General features: G+C 60.3%; 2 protein-coding genes and 2 non-coding genes across 4 annotated transcripts; all 4 read right to left on the reverse strand.

The window, feature by feature from the left end:
• Window positions 1–1,323: 1,323 nt before the first annotated feature.
• LOC110474967 (olfactory receptor 52B2-like) lies at window positions 1,324–15,229 on the reverse strand. The gene has a single exon (XM_085588052.1). The coding sequence runs from the start codon at window positions 6,816–6,818 to the stop codon at window positions 5,844–5,846; it is 975 nt and encodes a 324-aa protein (XP_085444178.1). The 5' UTR covers window positions 6,819–15,229; the 3' UTR covers window positions 1,324–5,843.
• Window positions 15,230–15,372: 143 nt separating this feature from the next.
• RPS11 (ribosomal protein S11) lies at window positions 15,373–17,483 on the reverse strand. Its single transcript, XM_021538727.3, has 5 exons — window positions 17,445–17,483; window positions 16,606–16,737; window positions 16,333–16,408; window positions 15,813–15,942; window positions 15,373–15,545 (listed from the first exon to the last, which is right to left on the reverse strand). The coding sequence occupies exons 1-5, from the start codon at window positions 17,457–17,459 to the stop codon at window positions 15,422–15,424; spliced, it is 477 nt and encodes a 158-aa protein (XP_021394402.1). The 5' UTR covers window positions 17,460–17,483; the 3' UTR covers window positions 15,373–15,421.
• On the reverse strand, window positions 15,645–15,731 carry LOC116184336 (small nucleolar RNA SNORD35). Its single transcript, XR_004149099.1, has one exon. It is a non-coding gene; the product is annotated as a small nucleolar RNA SNORD35 (small nucleolar RNA).
• LOC116184337 (small nucleolar RNA SNORD35) lies at window positions 16,151–16,234 on the reverse strand. The gene has a single exon (XR_004149100.3). It is a non-coding gene; the product is annotated as a small nucleolar RNA SNORD35 (small nucleolar RNA).
• Window positions 17,484–17,875: the final 392 nt, after the last annotated feature.

The raw sequence follows: 17,875 nt of genomic DNA on the forward strand, positions 1-17,875 counted from the left end.
GGGGTAACCTTTTTCAGGCTTGGGGTAACTTTATCGGCCCATGTGGATGCATCAGAAAATGAAAATCCACGTCTCCACGGAAGCTGAATGCCCAAACAAGCACTGATTGCCGTTAATTACATTCCTGCCCTTTTTCACTTTATTGATCAAGTCTCATATTCACTTTGCCATTATTTTATTTGAATCTAAAGGCAAATGAAGCTGTTTCAGATTTCTCTGATAATCCCATTTCTCTGTTAAATTTAAGCACATGAACTTACGATTTTCCTGACTTAAGTGAGAAATTTTTTCTTTTTCCCCTGGTCTGGCTGAGCCGGAGCTACCTGAGGAAGGCTTGCTTGGCATCTGCACCAGGCAACCAGTGAAAGAGAAGAGGGTGGGCAGAGAGCAGAGAACACCGCGGGTTTGGGGCAGGGTAATGGGCTGGGGGCTGCCCTCCCTCCCTGCAGTGAGCAGCAGGACCAGCTCCCAGCAGTGCCCCCAGCACAGACCAGCATGGAGAGCCCTCTCCAGCCCAGGTGGCCCCAGGGTGCAGGACAGGGCTGGCACCCTGCCTGGCTGGGTGCTGGTGTGCCCCCACACAGCACAGCACCCCTCGGTGCAGGAGCTGGGGAATCGTGGAGTCACAGAATTACACGGGGTTTGGGCTGGGGGGACCTTAAAGCATATTTCATTGCCACCCCTGCCATGGCAGGGACACCTTGCACTGTCCCAGGCTGCTCCAGCCCCATCCAGCCTGGCCTGGGCACTGCCAGAGGCTCTCTGGGCAGCCTGTGCCAGGCGGGGGTGTAAGGAAAAGGCTCCAAGAGCAGCTGAATGAGCCCAGGGCTGCCTCAGGGGAGCTGGTTCACAGCCAGCACTGCTCCTGGCACAGACACCTACCTCCTGGGACACCTTCTAACTGGGCATGGTAAATATTGGGCAGTTTGCTTCATCAGGGTGCCCCTCCACTGTCGTGGCTCCTTCATCCGGGCTGGGCGCTGGCATTTCTGCTGCTGCAGCCTTTGAGGCAGGAGCATCTCCTGCCTGCAGGTGCTGGAGCTAGAGCAAACCCAGAACCAGAGCCACTGAAGCTGGAAAAGCCCTCTCAGCCCACAGAGTCCAACCATTCCCCAGCAGTGCCAAGGCCAGCAGAGACCCATGTCCCCAAGTGTCACATCCACAGGGCTGTGAAATCCCTCCAGGGGTGGGGACTCCACCCCTGTGCCAGGGCTGGACAGCTCTTCTGGGAAAGAATTGTCCCAAAATCCACCCTGCCCCTGCCCTGGCCCAGCCTGAGGCCGTTCCCTTTCCTCCTCTCCCTGTTCCCTGGGAGCAGAGCCCGACCCCCCGGCTGTCCCCTCCTGGCAGGAGCTGTGAGAGCCACAAGGTCCCCCTGAGCCTCCTTTGCTCCAGCTCAGCCCCTTCCCAGCTCCCTCAGGAATTCTCCAGCCCCTTCCCAGCTCCCTCAGGAACTCTCCAGCCCCTTCCCAGCTCCGTTCCCTGCCCTGGACACGCTCCAGTAGATCCACTCTGGATATGAAAGGATTCAAAAGCCTGAAAGGGCTGGAACAGCAGTGCCAGGTCCCAGCCCTGCTCTGTCACCCTCCCGCTGCCCCAGCCCGGGGCACTCAGGTGGGGAGGGGGTTGTGCTCACACCTGAGCTGTGGGGGAGGGCACAGGGGCTCACCAGGTCGTTTCCCTGGGTATTTCCTACAGCTGCACTAATGAAGTGCACTAATGAAGTGCACTGGCTGGAGGAGCCCGCAGCCCCTCAGGCTGCCCCGCAGGAACTCGGTGAGCCCCACCACCCCATCACTCGTGGTCCTGCGGCACAGCCGCTCCCGCACCGCTCGTTCTGCCCCTGGAGCACAGAGACCCCAGGGCTGTGCCTGTGCCAGCCTGGGCTGGCAGGGTCCTGCCCAGAGCTGTGAGCTCTGCCCCTGCTCCTGCCCCAGACTGCAAGTGCCCTAAGACCCAGAACTGTTTTAACTTTTTGGGAACCACGGTGGAGAGGAAGTTGGGAGCTCTGAGCTGAAGATCAGCAGACATTCCTGCTAAAAACCTCCTCAGTGATTTTGTCCCCATTTCTGATTTTTTGGACCACTAGAATTGGACCACCTAGAAACCTGCAGAGAGCCTCAGCAGGGAAATTGCAGTCAGCAGCTTCCTGATTGCCACGACCCTTCAGGGAGCTGTTAGGGACCTTTGGGAGCAGCAGGAATCTCTAATCCATGAGATCAAACCAGTCACCCAAAAGTTCCCCCCGAAGCTGCGTTACTGTCTCATTTCAGGCAAGGAGGGGGTGCTGTTTATTACCTGCCTGTCTGTGAAGTGCGGTTCTGTTGCAGTAACACAGAGAAATCCCAAAGAAAGGCTTGATAAAATCCAGCCTGCTCTCCTGGAATCGGTGGCTGACCTTGTCAAAGCCAGCACTTTGCAGGTTCTCAAGTGGGAGCAATCCTGGTGTGAGCAGTTCGTTAGCATAACAATCTGTTCCTGGGTGAAAAACAACCAGCACCCGTATAAACTGGTTTTGCACCCTTAGATAGAGAAATGGAAACTGCCTTTCACAAACAACTTTCCCTGCACGTACACACCGGGGGTTTGAGTGACCAATCAATACAGAATAACAACTTGTTATTAACCAGTAAAGTAATTGGCAAAGAAGCTACTGACCGACTGGAGCCACCCACGAGGTCTGTAAAAATTATACAAAAGCGAGTTACGTGAATAGAAGAGGCTTTTTCCACCATAAAAGAAATGGAGTCCGTGTGGTTCATTCCCATAGGACTTTATTAAATTAACATTTCACGGAATGATGGAATCATCCTGGTTCTCTCCATGCCATGGGCAGGGACACCTTTCACCAGACCAGGCCACTCCAAGCTCCATCCAGCCTGACCTGGAACACTTCCAGGGACGGGCATCCCGAGCCCAGAGCTCCAGTGGGCTCCTCACCCATCCCAGGTGGGCTCCACGCCCCCAGGCACCCAGTGGCACTGAGGGACCCTCCCCAGGCACCCAGTGACACTGAGGGACCCTCCCCAGGCGCCCAGTGGCACTGAGGGACCCTCCCCAGGCGCCCGGTGACACTGAGGGACCCTCCCCAGGAGCTCAGTGACATTGAGGGACCCTCCCCAGGCGCCCAGTGGCACTGAGGGACCCTCCCCAGGAGCTCAGTGGCACTGAGGGACCCTCCCCAGGAGCTCAGTGGCACGGAGGGACCCTCCCCAGGAGCTCTGTCCTGCCCTTGCCGGCTGCCGAGAGGAGAGGGAGGGCTGGAGCCAGCTCGGCTGCTCCGAGTGAAGGAGTTTCCAAGCACCACCGTCTGCAGGGCAGCACAGCTGAGGGGAGAGGGGCGCCTGAGCCTGGCACTGCGAGCCGTGTCCGTGCTGAGAGCCTGGCCCTGGCCCTGGCCCTGGCCCTGGCCCTGGCCCCAGCACTGCCATCCCCCTTGCACACACAGAGCCTGACCCACAGCCCGGCTCCATCACCTCTCCAGTGCAGGCTCACTCCTCTGCACAGAAACCTCCACTGAGGGCACAGCAGGGCTCCGTGACTTGCACTTATTTCCCAAAGATTTCTGAGGTTCCTTCATGTGGTATCTGGGAAAAACACCAGTTGAAATTACAGAATAATGGGATGGTGGAATGGTTGGGGTGGGGAGGGACCTTAAAGATCACCTCTTCTAACTCTGTGCCACAGGCAGGGAGCCTTCCTCCTTCCCCTCCTTCCTACCAGGCAAAGATCCCTGTAATCCAAACACACTTACAAAAGCCATGAACTGAGCTAAAAACACAGTGGGTGTCTCCAGATTTGGAAAAAAAATATGAAGTGGAGGAGCTGTGGTTCCCACCTTTGTGAGTTATTAAGCTGACATTTTAACACCTTGAAATATAAATCTCCCTGCTTGGCTGGCTAATGCCCCATTAGGCACGGGCCCTGGCCAGGAATGGCCCAGCTGGTGATTCATTGACTTGGGGACATTTCCCTGGGCAGTTTGCTGCTGACCTGGCCACCACAGGAGCAGAGCAGGAGTTCAAACCTGCCTCCTCCATTGCGTGAAACCATTCTGGGAAACCCCCAGGAACAGACAGATCCACAGAGCCATGGAGCCACAGAACAGTTGGGCTGGAAAGGACCTTAAATCCCATCTCATCCCACCCCTGCCTTGGCAGGGACACCGTCCACTGCCCCAGGCTGCTCCAGCCCCATATATTGACAAACCCAGGCGGCAGCTCAATTGTTCTTTGAGCTGCCCACAGCAACATGCTCTCCTGACACATTTTCCTTCTCACAGCTCCATCTCCTATTGAAAATTACATGGCTGCTCTGAGCAAACACTCTTTTTTTTTTTCCTTTTTGCTAAGAAAGCCAACGCAAACACGAACGTTCTGAGGACATTAAAAACCCCAGCGACACGAGCAGCTTTTGTACCAGCCCCGTTATCTCCACTGCTAGACAAACAGCCCTTAATGAACAGACTTTCATTTCCCCTGTGCCCATCACACGGTGCCACCTTTGATCAAATCAGAGGAAAATAAAGAAAAGAAAAGAAAAGAAGAAATGTGTTGCAAAAGTGAAAAACTTCTGGGGGGTTTGACCTGAAATCACGAATCTGTCTCTTCCCCTTTTCTTCTGAAGTCGTGGCAGCATTGCTGGTTGGCTGGAGCAGAGCTGGCTGGTTGGGTTGCTGGCTCGATCTCAGCTCCTGTGTCACGCAGGTCTGAGCACAGCTGGCGTGCCCTGGGCTCCTGCCCTCCGTCAGGAACACGGGTTTGACCAGCCCCAGGCAGGATGGTTGGCAGCCCCCGCCCTGACGTGGGGCACAGCATTTCCTGGAGGCATTTCCTGGCAGAGCCAGGGGTCACCACCCCTCCCGTGAGACACCTCCGGGGCCCAGGTGTGCAGCAGTGCTCGCCCCACCGTGGGCAGGTCTGAAAGAGCTTTGCAGCCCGGCCAGGCTGCGGGACTGGCGAGTGCTGGCTGCCCTCACACCAGGGCAAAGGCACATTCTGCAGAAATGGCTGCCCTGCTCCACCTCAGGAGGAGCATCAGGAGCACACCAGGCCCTCCATGGGGGCTCACAGGTGACACAGGGCCGACCACCCCACTCTTGGCATTGTGTGTGGAGCCTCCAAAAGGGCTCCCTAACCACCACAGCCAGAACTCTGCTCGCTGCCTGGGTGAGGCAGAGCTGTACTGGCCAAGACAGAAAGCATCCCTGTGGGATGTGGTGGGTGTAGGAAATCACTGTCCCTTTACACAGCCCTGTAAGGGCTTGAATTGCATTTGGGAGTCATGCTTTAAGGGAAATGTTTCCCTCAAACACAGGACAATAAAGCCTTTCCCAAGCCCTCGGGACACTTCAGCAGGGAAACCCTTTCAGCAGCAGGAAGCGCCAGGGTCCCTCAGCAATGAGGGCAGGAGGATGTGCCCCTCTGTGCCACGGTGAGCAGCGTGGTGCCATCCAGCCACGCTCAGTGCCATGCTTCAGTCTGGCTACCAACGAGGTGCTCATGGTCTGGGCACTGCAGGAAAGGTGAAGGAACAGGCAGAAATGAAGCTGTAGGACAGCAAACATGAGCTGCAGCAGTGACAGTGAGTCAGCAGGTCTTAGTGCCTTGTTGCTTCTCAGCTGAACCTACCCAGTCTCTGCCAATTAAGGAAGTTTAGGGGAAGCAGCTCCAGGAGAAACCAGCAGCAGTGAAGATGCTGATGAGCCAAGGTCAGATTTCCAGAGATCAGCTTCAGGGGAGAAGCTGAAGCTGAACCGCTTTCCCTTGAACCCCAAAGCAGTTCCTGCAGGCTAAGAAGTGCTGTGCTGCTCTCCGGAGCCCACCCCACATCCCCTGCCCTGCTCAGCACCCGCCCGCCCAGCTGGGGCAGGGACACTCCCCCGCGGGGCAGAGCAGGCGGAGGACGCGCTCCCGGATCTGCCTGGTCCTCACCCCGTAGACAATGGGGTTGAGCATGGGTGGCACCACCACGTAGAGGTTGGCCAGCAGGATGTGGACGTGGCTGGGGATCTGGCGGCCGAAGCGATGCGTGAGGAAGGAGAAGAAGGCCGGCACGTAGAACATGAGGATCACGCAGAGGTGGGAGCCGCAGGTGCTGAGGGTTTTGAGGCGAGCCTCGGGGGACGGGAGGCGGAACACCGCCCTGAGGATGAGCGCGTAGGAGACGGCGATGAGCACGACGTCCAGGCCCGAGGAGAGCAGCGCCGTGGTCAGCCCGTACCAGACGTTGGCCCTGATGTCGGCACAGGCCAGGCGGGCGATGCCCATGTGCTCGCAGTAGGTGTGGGGCATCACGTTGTGCCCGCAGTAGGGCAGCCGCTTCAGCAGGAAGATGGGCGGGAACATGATGCAGAAGCCGCGGGCCACGGCGGCCGCGGCGATCTTGCCGATGGCCGAGGGGGTCAGGACGGCCGCGTAGCGCAGCGGGTCGCACACGGCCACGTAGCGGTCGAAGGCCATGGCCAGCAGCACCGAGGACTCCACGATGAAGCTGAAATGGGTGAAGAACATCTGCGTGACGCAGGCGTCGAAGGAAATCTCCCTGGCGCTGAACCAGAAGATGGCCAGCATTTTGGGCACGGTGGTGGTGGACAGCAGGAGGTCGGACAGGGCCAGCATGGCCAGGAAGAGGTACATGGGCTCGTGCAGGCTGCGGTCCGTGGCGATGGCCAAGAGCAGCAGCAGGTTGCTGAGCACAGCGGTGAGGTACATCAGGCAGAAGGGGACGGAGATCCAGATGTGGGACTCCTCCATGCCCGGGATGCCCGTCAGGACAAAGGTGATGGGGTCGAAGCTGCTCTCGTTGAGCTCGTACATGGTGCTCCCGTGCTCGGCCTGGCTCAGCTCTGTGCGGGAAGGAGAAGGGATAAACCAGCCCTGTGAGCCTGCAGTGGCCCGTGACACCTGACAGATGCTGCAAATCGGGACACAAGTGGCAAGGCTCCTGCTTTCCACCCTAAGGGGTTCCCTTGCTATGTTTGGTACAAAGGACCCCGTTTGCTCTGCCAGTCCTACAAAGTGTGTCTGGAAGAAAACATCTCTGTTCTCCCACTGCTAAACAGGTCAGGCCTTTTCCCAGCTCTGTTCATCCACTGCCACAAAAACCTTGTAAAAGTCATAGAAATAGTCATAAAGTCACCCTCAGCCTTGCCACAGTCAGTGGCTCCATCTGTGAGCACACACACCCAGAGCTGTGTCTCTGGTGGTCTCCAGGGAGGTGAAATGACACCGTTTCTCACCCTGCTCAGACCAAAGTTCCTTGTAAAACCCCAAATACAGGAATAAATCCTTTCCCAGTATCGATGCTGGGCAGTGTCTGGGATGTGACTGACATTCCACTGGCATCTGAGGGCTGTGGGCACCCATCACACTTCTCACCTGGATCCCCTGTAGGCACTGGAAGTGGCTCCAAGGTCACCTGGGCGCCTTCTCTGCTCCAGCTGAGCAACCCCAGCTCTCCCAGCCTGGCTCTAGAGCAGAGGGAGCCCTTTCTTTTCCTGCCTTTTGCTTCATTCCTTTTCTACTCCTTCATGAAGAAGGGCAGAGACATGGTGGACTGCACAGAGCGATCCTTGGACAAAGGAATTCTGCCCCAAAGCAGAAATATCCCAGAGAGACGCCCCAGATGCAGAGCTCTGCACTGATGCTGGGCCCTGGCCGTTCCAGGCTCTGAGCTCAGTTTTCCCAGTTCCCGAAGTGCTGGGGCAGCCTGAGCTGGGAGCTGCGTGCCCACCTGGGAGCTCTGTCCCGTGACAGATCCGCCTGAGGGGATCTGTGAAGATGTGAACAATGCAAACCAGCCAAGCTGCAAATCCTCCACAAAAGCTTTGCCATGAGAAGGTCTTGAGGAGAAAGAGCACCGCAGGACTGCTGGGTTTAGGTGCTTCCCCCATCCCACCCCCAGCTCCCATTCCCTGTGTAGACTCCATCGTACATTACAAAAAGCTCCAGGCCAGGGCTAGGATGGAGGAAAAGCAGTTGGATTCGGACCAGAGATAAACCTTCCCTGCTCGAAGCCTGATTTAATTTCAAGCAGCAGGTACCCAAGCCAGACGTGTTTGCATTTCTAAGTGCTTCCATTAAGGACTCAGCTCCCTGAACCAAAAATCCACAGTTAAAACATGGCTCAAGACAGAAAAGGCCTTCAGCTCATCACAAATATTTGTCCAGTCGCCTCTTCCACTTGCAGAGCCATCACCCAGGTAAATCAAGCCTGCACGGGTCTAGAGCAGGGGATTAAATCTGCCTGGGAGCATCCCCAGGCTCCAACACCAGCCAGTGCTACCGTGTGTGGGCTACAAAGCGGCTCAGCAAGGCTTTCCACCTCCACTTTCCAGAAATACGGAAATCTATTCCTCTCACACAGCCCCGTGCTCCCCTTCAGCCTTTCCGCAGGATCCCCGCCCCAAGCCCCGCGCTCGGCACGCCGCGACTCACCGAGGGCAGCCCGGGCGGGAGCGGAGCCGCAGCCCCGGAGCCCAGCGCTGCCGGGGCTGCGGGCACCGGTCCTTCCCCCCGCGCCTCGCCAAGCTGCCGACCCCGCACCTCGGGAGCCTTAAATCGCCGGCGCATTAACCATTAACAGCAGTTAACACCCCGGGGAGGCATTTCCTGCTTTTCCAGCATTGGCATTGCAAGTGATTTTCTTCTCTCCTCGCAGCGCCGGACCCTGGGCCGGGCTGGCGAAGAGCTGAGCAGGAGGTGGGCACAGCCTGAGCTCTCCTGGGATCCAGAGAACCATGAATGTCTGAGGTTTATCCGCAGCAGGTGAAAATTGTCTCGTTCCACTGCTGGAACCTCCCCAGGCAGTCTCCTCCAGCTGCCGGCCCCCTCTGCCAGCCAACCCCAGCCATGGGCAGCCATCTACCATGGTGGTTATAATTATTGTGAGGATCACTGACCAAATCAGCAATCTCCAAGTCATTATTAGGAAGGAATTGTTCCCTGGCAGGGTGGGCAGGTCCTGGCACAGGGTGCCCAGAGCAGCTGGGGCTGCCCCTGGATCCCTGGCAGTGCCCAAGGCCAGGCTGGCCACTGGGGCTGGAGCAGCCTGGGACAATGGGAGGTGTCCCTGCCATGGCACTGGGTGGGCTTTGAGGTCCTTTCCAAGCAAAAGCATGCTGGGGTTCTGGGATTCTGCGACCTCTAAGACCATCAGGTGCAAAAAGGATTGTCAGAAAGTCAATACTGAGTGTCCTGCCCCACCCAGCAGCACCGATCTCGGCCCCAGCCCCTCCTCCCCCGTCCCTTCTTCACCCTGGGACACATCGCCCTCCTCCCCCAAAGACACAGCTCCTGGAGCAAGAAGGAGTGGGAGGTTCTGGCCTTGCAGAAGGATCCTGGATCCAGGAAAGGCTCTGACAAGGCACCATCGCTCCTGCAGCTGCTGTGGAAACGTTCAACAGGAGCCTCGCAATTACAGCTCCGGGTGTTGCCTCTCCTCTGCTGCCTCATGCATCTCACAGTGCAGCACTCGGGTTCGCCTGCTCGGGCTGCAGGAAGGGTTTGGGTGATGCCTGAGCTGTCCGGGGAGGGAGCGGGGCTGGCTCCTGCCGCAGCGCCCGGCCCTGCTGCCAGCACCGGCCTCGGGGAGCGGCCGGGCAGGAGCTGCCCGGGAGTCTCGGCTCCAAGCCGGACCCAGTGACTCGGGGGCTTCCTCCGGGCTCGCTGATTCTGTCACTCCGCGGAGCAGAGCCCCATGGGGCTCGCGCAGGGAGCTCCAGGCTCCCTTCCTGCCCAGGCTCGACCCCCTGGGCTGGTTTCAGGTGCCCCCTGCCCCACGCCCCCCGGACACACCTGCACAGCCGCCCACCGCGAGCTGCGTCCCCCAGCAGCGCCGGGAGCAGCACCCCGCAGCCGGGAAGGGAGCCCCAGGGCGAGCAGGGACAGTGCGGGATGCCCGCTGGCCCCGCAGTGTTAGCGGGGCACTCCTAGGGCTGGCGTGAGGAACAGGAGCGCGGGTGGCTCCGGGGAAGCTCCGGCCGTGCAGGGACGAGACACGGACAGCACCACGGGGATCCGAAATGCTGAGACTCTGGGAGAGTGACTCCTCCCTGTGAGGCAGGAAATGCTCCTGCAGCCACGCAGAGCCACGGGGCTCAGGGAACACCCAAGGACTGTGGCATCATCCCGGGGCTCCTGGTGGCTCACCCAGCGTGGGGGCAGGCAGGTGGCACCAGGGCCACCCCCCGAGACCCTGGGCAGCCACTGCTGGGGAGGCTGGCTGGCTCTGGGTGGAGGAGGAGCAGGGAGGGGGGTCCTGCAGCCTGGGGATGGGCATGGGGATGAGGATGACCTCGGCCTCTCTGAGGGCTCAGCTAGGCCAGGCTGACTGAGCTGAGCTCTGGGCTGATGCCACTCCTGGCTTTGGGGTTTCTCTTCCCCCACATGGTGAGCCCAGGCTAAAGATGTGCAGCTCCCCTGGGGTGCTGCAGGGGGGACAGAGGGACCCCACAGAGGGGAGCACCGGCCTGGGCAGGGCTCCAGGGTAAGAGGGATGCCAGAGGAATGGTGTCGGAGCAGATTCCAGCTCTGGCAGCAGCATCCCCTAAGAGCAGCAGCAGCACCCCCAAAAACGTCCTTTGGGGCTCAGCCCGTGGTCTCAAAGAGCCAGGTTTTGTCCTTCTCCCTCAAAGCAGAACGCTGAATGTTCCCCGAGAGCCCAGGGCCCAGCAGGGCTCTGCTCCATGCCAAGCTCGCTGGGCTCTTTGCTCTTCCTCTGCTTCTCTCTCAGATTCAGGGGCGCTCCACAGCAGGCACGGCTCTGGGGCTCTGCCCTGCCTCCAGTCCCGGGGCCACAGCTGTGCCAGCCCAGGGGCGAGGCTGGCAGTGCCCCAGTCTGCTCACACACGGTGTGGTGGTGCTTGTCCCCTCGCTGCAGGGCCCAGGACAGGCTGGAGCTGGCGCCGTTCTCTGCAGAGGAAGCGCGGGGAGCGCAGGCTCACGGCGGCTGTCACACCCCGGTGTCCGAGGTGGTGAGGGCAGCCCGGGGGCTGGCACTGGCACCGGGACATTCCCGAGCTGCTGTCCCTGCTCCTGGAGCAGCCTCCCTGGAAGGATGTCACCTGCACGGAAGGCTGTGGCACGAGGGGGGGGCACCTTCCTCCTTGGCATCACGGCCAGGGGTGCTCCACAGACCTCTGCAGACTGTGGAATCATGGAATTGTCACACCCCCTGCACTGCCAGGGCACCACTGCCCCGTGTCCCAGTGCCAGATCCACAGGGCTTTAAACCCCCTGGGGTGGGGGCTGCATCGGCCCCCAGTGTCCAGCCTGAACCTCCCCTGCACACCTTGCCTCAGTTTCCCCAAATCCCGTGCCGCTCCCCCCCTGAGCAAGCAGCTGGGGCATTCCCAGCTCCAGTTCCACACCCCAACTTCTCCCCACCTCAGGAGCAGGGCTGGTGCCCAGGCACTGCCAGCACAAAGGAGCAGGAAGCTGAGGACGGGGGACAAAGGGGTGGCTGGAGCTCAGACTCCACCTGGGACCCCACAAACCTGCAGGAATTTCCCTGCTGCCGCCTTGGTGATTTCTGTGGTAGCTCTTGGGGATCCCTGGCATTGCTGGAGTGACGGAGATGGGCTGTGGCTGCTGGTAAAATACTGATTTTACTCGAAAACTAAATAATTACATAACTAAGTAATTAAATAATGAATTTCCAGAATAACTAAATAATTAAAGCCATTGAGTAATTAAATCATTAATTCACTTAATAACTAAATAAATAACCAAACCGGTCAATAACTAAATAGCAAAATAAATAACTAGATAATTAACTGCCTCATGCAGTAGCAGCAGGCAATCAATCATCCAGCTAATTAATTATTGCAATTAACTGCCCTCTCTGCTCACAGGGCAGCAGTGCTACGGGAACGGCCCAGGACCCCAGAGCAGCTGCCCAGGGTGGGCAGGGATCCACCGGAGCTGCTCCAGCCCCAGCAGCTGCTGCCCCACCACCCTGAAGCCCAGGACCTCCAAGGGTGGAGACGAGCTTCAGGGTCACCAAGTCCTACCTCTGGTCACCTCCTATGAGAGCACCGAGCCCAGCTGCTCCCCCAGCACTGCCAGGGCCACCACAGACATGTCCCCAGCAGTCACACACATAAAGGGGGGTGAGGTGACAGCAGGGCGAGGGGGACCTGAAGGTCTCCAGGTGCAGCCCAGCAAGGGGAGGAATTCCCATGGGAAAGTCCCTGGCTGCGGAAAGGCTGACTCAGCACAGCAGATATTGTCACCAAAATGGCAGAGATTGCACGGAATGACATGGAATTACACATAATTACAGATGATGGCACGTAATTACCCTCCTGACTCATGCTGCAGTGACAGCTGTCCTGGTCTGCCTGGCACAGCGCTGGGCAGCAGCCCCCCAGAGCTCCAAACCGAGGAAATGGCCCCGGCCCTGGGCTGGGCAGCAGCTCCCCAGAGCCCCAAACCCAGCAATTCCACCGAGGAAACTGCCCTGGCTCTGGGCTGTAGCTGGGAGGGAGCTCCTGCCTGGCACGGGACTCTCCAGCTGGGAGAACGAGCTCAGTGGTGGGGTGAAAATGGGGCCAGGTCTGCTCTGCCCCATCACAAGAATCCCCCAGGAGCTGGGGTGCCCCAGGAGTGTGGTTCACACAGGGAGGGAACAGCCAGACCCTGGAGCTGACCGAGGGGCAGGTGGGACAGGGACATCAAACCTGTGCCCGGGCTCCCGGGCAGGGGCTGGCACGCCCTGGGAAGCCAAGGGGGTCCACAAACTGGTTTTAGCTGTGCCACTCTGATGGGGGAATTGGCCAAGCACATCCTCATTTTGGATGAGGGCAGCTCCTCGCCTGCCCTGCTCCTCGGAGAAGCACAGCAGCCCAGGCAGCTCCGGGTGCTCCTGGTGCCCAGTTGGTGACACCAGAGCTGCCACTTTCACTGCTATGTCTCTTGCAAAGCTACAGATCTACTCAGGATATTTGCCATCTCCTCAGGGCACTGGCCATCTCCCCAGTCCATCTGCCATCTCCCCAGGACACTGGCCATCTCCCCAGTCCATTTGCCATCTCCCCAGTCCATTTGCCATCTCCCCAGTCCAGAGCAGCTGGGGCTGCCCCTGGATCCCTGGCAGTGCCCAAGGCCAGGTTGGACACTGGGGCTGGAGCAGCCTGGGACAGTGGGAGGTGTCCCTGCCATGGCAGGGGTTTGGAATGAGATGCATTTTAAGGTCCCTTCCAACTTGGACAAATCGGAACTGGGGAGCTCCACCTTGGAATCACGAGCCCCTTAGATCCAACGTCTCTGCGTTTGGGAACTTTGGATTGAAAACAAGGTAAGTCCAAGTGTGGCCAATTCCCACTCTGTGGCAGGGAGAGCACGAGGAGCCCCTTGGGCAGCTCAGCAAAAGCAATCAGAGAACTGAGCTGCCCCACAGGGGAACTCATTCCAAAATGTACCTGGAGAGAGCTGGCTGGGGATGAGCTGGTGCTGTGAACCCTCAGGAGATGGCATGGGGGGGCTTTGCTCCATACTGGCAAGTCAGGCTTGGCTGAGGAGCATGGCCAGGGCCACAGCCACCAGCTCCTGGGCCATGGATCGTGCCAGGCTGTCTCTCCCATGCCAGGCAGGTCTCCAGAGACATGGATTGTGCCAGGCTGGCTGGCCCTATGCCACAGCATCCTCCCATCCCCACAGCCCCGAAGGCAGCGGTTCCTGCTCTGGAGCAAAGGAGGACAAGGACAAATGCCCCACTCCTGCCACGGGAAGGGGGCTGGTCCCTCAGCTCCGCCACCGAAGTTTCTGTGATCTGGCAGAAGGTAAAACCCAGGACTGGGGAAATGGGAGTCCCCAATGGGGCACTGACCACTGCCCTCACCTCTGCTGGGAGCTGCTTCCCCAAAAAAACCCAAATCCAGCAACTCTGAGCATGTCATGAGGGTTTAGGAGGGATTAGGGATTAAGAGGGAAAGCTTCTAACGTGAGCTGTCCCTGCGCCAGCTCTGCAGATGCAGCAGGATCATCACCGGGACCCACAGCTCCCAGCAGGGCTCAGGGCAGGGCCACCCCAGCTCAGCCAGCCAGTAAAATCAGTTTGGGTTAAAAACCGGCTTGTTTGGATCATTCACAGGGGAGGCACATTAGCCAAATAATCTGCTTAGGGGAGTGAAGGAGGAGGACTAATCACTCTGAGATGAAGGCTTGGGATAATCTCCCAAGGAGCAAATCACTGGGCATTAAGGTGAGGGGGATGTAGGTAGGCTCCAAGCCTGGCCTTTGGTCCTGGCCTGGGGCTCCCACAGGAGCTGTGGGGGCAAACCCGCAGCCCTCAGCGCTGCAGGGCTCCCCAGGAATGGGCACTGAAGCCTTGGGAAGGGCTGGTGGCACCGCCAGCCTGGGGGTCTCGGTGCTGGCACGGCCCTTGGGGCGTGTGGGGGCATTCAGCTCTCACTCAGGCAGGCTCCCAGGGAATGGCCGTCCCTCTAATCCATGCCCAGGGCAGTGACCAAGGCTGGGAAATGTTCCTGAGACCGGGGGACTGGCAGGGCACAGGAATCCAACGGTGCCCGCGTGTCCCTTCCAACTCGGGCGGTTCCATGGATGAACCCCAGTGCACTCACGGCACCTCCTGGCACTGGACACCAGTAAGATCCCCCCAGCCAACTGGGAACTCTCCCGCTTGTCCCTGGACACCAGGTCCCTCATCTCCACTGCTCCCTGTGCAAACGTGACAGTCCCGTGGTGCTGGCAGGACCAGAAGCCGAGGCACGGATGCCACCATGCCCTGAGAATCTGAATTTACTTGGAATTGTGTGAACTTACCTCAAACGCTGAGCTTTCCTTCAGGAGTCTGAGCATGGAGAGTGCCACAGCTCAACCCTGGGGCTACAGCTCCAGCCCCCAGCCAAAGGTGTGGGGCTCACCTGGAGCAGGTGGAGGTAGCCAGTCATGGAATCAGTTCGGGCTGAGGGACCTTTAAAGCTGATCCAGTTCCACCCCCCTGCATGGGCAGGGACACCTCCCATTAGAGCAGGGTGCTTCAAGTGCTATCCAAGCTGGCCTTGGACACTTCAATGGGAAAGGGACACTGCCAGAGCTGGCCCCAGATGCTGCCACCAGCGCTGAACCACTCATTCCTGCTGAGAAGGACCCTCAGGGCCACAGCTGCCCACCACCAGGTGACTTCAGTCTGAATCATTACCAAACCCACACCAGCACATGCTGCAGCGGCAGTGGGGAGGCAGCCACAGCCCAGAACAAACCAACACTGACCTGGGACACAGCAGGTGACAAGAGCAGCTGCAGTGTCCCCCTTCTGCCATTGCCTGGGTCCCCAGCACCACACCAGAGCCCACAGTCAGCAGTCCCGGTCTGCACTGCACACAGCTCATTTCAGCTCACACACAGATAGCTCCACCTTCCCAGCATTTATTCCTCCCAGCCTGTCCCCACAGGTGTCAGAACTTCTGGAACTGCTTCTTGGTGCCTGCAGCCTTGGTCACCTTGAGCACGTTGAAGCGCACGGTCTTGCTGAGCGGGCGACACTCACCCACCGTCACGATGTCCCCAATCTGCACATCCCTGCAATGACACCTGGCGTCAGGCGCTCCCGGGGCTCACCTGTCCCTGAGAGCCACCGACCCGGCTGTCCCTGCCGGGACAGGCGGTGCCCGGAACCTGCCCCGCGGTTCAGTAATGCCACAGGCGTTGTCAGCAGCCCCTCCCGGGGGACTCTGCAGACCATCGTGAGTTTGAACATCATGACCTGCGAGCAGGCTCCAGGGCAGGACGGGCTGTGCAGCCAGCGTGCCTGCCTGGGTGTAGGGACGGCCGAGGGACAGTACACACCTGAAGCAGGGGGACAGGTGCACAGACATGTTCTTGTGGCGCTTCTCGAAGCGGTTGTACTTGCGGATGTAGTGCAGGTAATCGCGGCGGATGACGATCGTGCGCTGCATCTTCATCTTGGTCACCACACCTGCGCCAGGGCACGCACACCTGAGCCACGAGGGCCCGCCAGGGATGGCTGCGGCGCCTGGCAGCAACACGGCCCAGCTCCGGGAGTCTCTCCTGGCGCCGGCCGCTCAGTGCCAGCCCATGGCTCCCCGTGCCTCACAAACCCCACCGTGGCTCTTTTCCAGGCCCTTCTAGCACACCTCCCATCCCACCCAGCACGGCCGGTCCTGTCACCTGCATCAGTAAAGCCGTGTGGCAGTGTCGTCAGGCCCACGCGGGCTCGGCAGACCATCGTGAGATTGGCATCATTTGCGGCTCCAGGACCGGGGCAGGCTACGGGGCCTCGGGGCTGGTTACCTTGGCTACCTGCCCCACATCTGCCACGGGACCCCTCTGGGGATTTCCAGCTCACCTGAGAGGATGCGGCCCCGGATGGAGACGTTGCCAGTGAAGGGACACTTCTTGTCGATGTAGGTGCCCTCGATGGCCTGCAGAGACAGGCGGGTGTCAGGCAGCCCACACAGATCTCCCAGTGTTCTGAGTGCCCCCAGAGAACACGCAGGTGAGGAAAAGCCACCAGAGGCCCCGAGTCCAAGCAACGCTGCCAATGCCAGCACGGAACCCCCAAAGCACTGCACCCACATCAGCACTACCAGGGCCCAGTCCTGAGCCCAAGCCCCCTCACCTCCTTTGGGGTCTTGAAGCCCAGCCCCACGTTGCGGTAGTAGCGGGGCAACTTCTCCTTGCCGCCCTCACCCAGCAGCACTCGCTTCTTGTTCTGGAAGATCGTCGGCTGCTTCTGGTAGGCGCGTTCCGTCTGGGGGTGGGGACAGGGGGGTCAGCACGGGGGAACGGGCACCGAGACCCCGGCAAGGGCCGCGCCCAGCGAGAGCGAGCCCGGCCCGGGGCACCGGGACCCTGCCGCGCCCTCCCTGCGAAACCCCGGGCACCGAGATCCTTCCCCCCAGCCCCGGGACCCTCTGTCCTCCCGCAGCCCTCGGGGCACCGGGACCCGTCCCGAGTTCCGGGCTCGGCTCTGCTCCCCGATAGCCCCGGGGCACCGACATTCCGCCCGCGCCTCCGTCCCCCTGCCTGACACATGGCCTCTCTCCGCCAGCTCTCCAACCCCAGGCACCGAGCTTTGCACCGCCCCAGAGCCTCGGAGCGCGGCCCCTCCGTCCTGCCCCGCCGCCCCAAAATCCCGACCAACCGACACCCCCCCCCCGCACTCCGGAACTCCGCAGCCCTCCGCCCCACCGACGCCGGGCAGCGGGTCCCCGAGGGGAGCGAGTCCCCCGTGGGGAGCGGGTGTCCCCCCCACACCCAGACCACCCACAGCTCCCCTCAGCATCCTCCCCCTCCCTTAGGGCACCGAGCGCCCCTCCCGCACGGCGCCTCCACCGCCCCTCGCGGGTCCGGGCCGCCTCCCCCGCGCCCCCCAGAACCGCTGGGCCGGTGTGGCCGCTCGGAGGCGCCCCCGGGGCCGTCCCGGTGCTGTTGTCCCGCGGGCCCCGCGCACCCCACCTGCGTGTCCGCCATCTTGGCGAGCGCGGCCGGAAAGAGGCCGCGGCGCGCGCGGGGCGCGGGTTACCCCGGCGGCGGGGCCAGGGGCAGGAAGTGACGCCACGAGGGGGGGCGGGAACAGCGGGAGCCGCTCCGGAGTTCCGGAGAGAAACGGGAACGGAGCGTGACACCGGGAACGGAGCGTGACCCCGGGAACGGAGCGTGACACCGGGAACGGAAAAGCCCTCCCAGCCCAGGGAGTCCCAGCTGGGCCCCATGCCCACCTTGTCCCCAGCCCAGAGCACTCAGTGCCACCTCCAGGGGACACCTGCAGGGATGGGCACTGCAAAGCTCCCTGGGCAGCCCCTGCCAGGGCCTGAGCACCCTTTCCATGGGGAAATTCCTGCTGCTGTCCCAGCTGAGCCTGCCCTGGCCCGGCCTGAGGCCGTTCC

The sequence above is a fragment of the Lonchura striata genome, chromosome 1 (genome assembly GCF_050655825.1).
Source record: "Lonchura striata isolate lonStrDom1 chromosome 1, ASM5065582v1, whole genome shotgun sequence".
Lineage (NCBI taxonomy): Eukaryota > Metazoa > Chordata > Aves > Passeriformes > Estrildidae > Lonchura > Lonchura striata.

Bases quoted from the DNA above. Each gene is read 5' to 3' on its own strand.
- LOC110474967 (XM_085588052.1), bottom strand. From the start codon at position 6,818: ATGTACGAGCTCAACGAGAGCAGCTTCGACCCCATCACCTTTGTCCTG.
- RPS11 (XM_021538727.3), bottom strand. The intron at 16,409-16,605 runs GTGAGGGGGCTT...CTGTCTCTGCAG, and splicing joins GCTTCAAGACCCCAAAGGAG to GCCATCGAGGGCACCTACAT. The intron at 15,943-16,332 runs GTGAGCTGGAAA...GCCCTGGCGCAG, and splicing joins CCGGGGCCGCATCCTCTCAG to GTGTGGTGACCAAGATGAAG.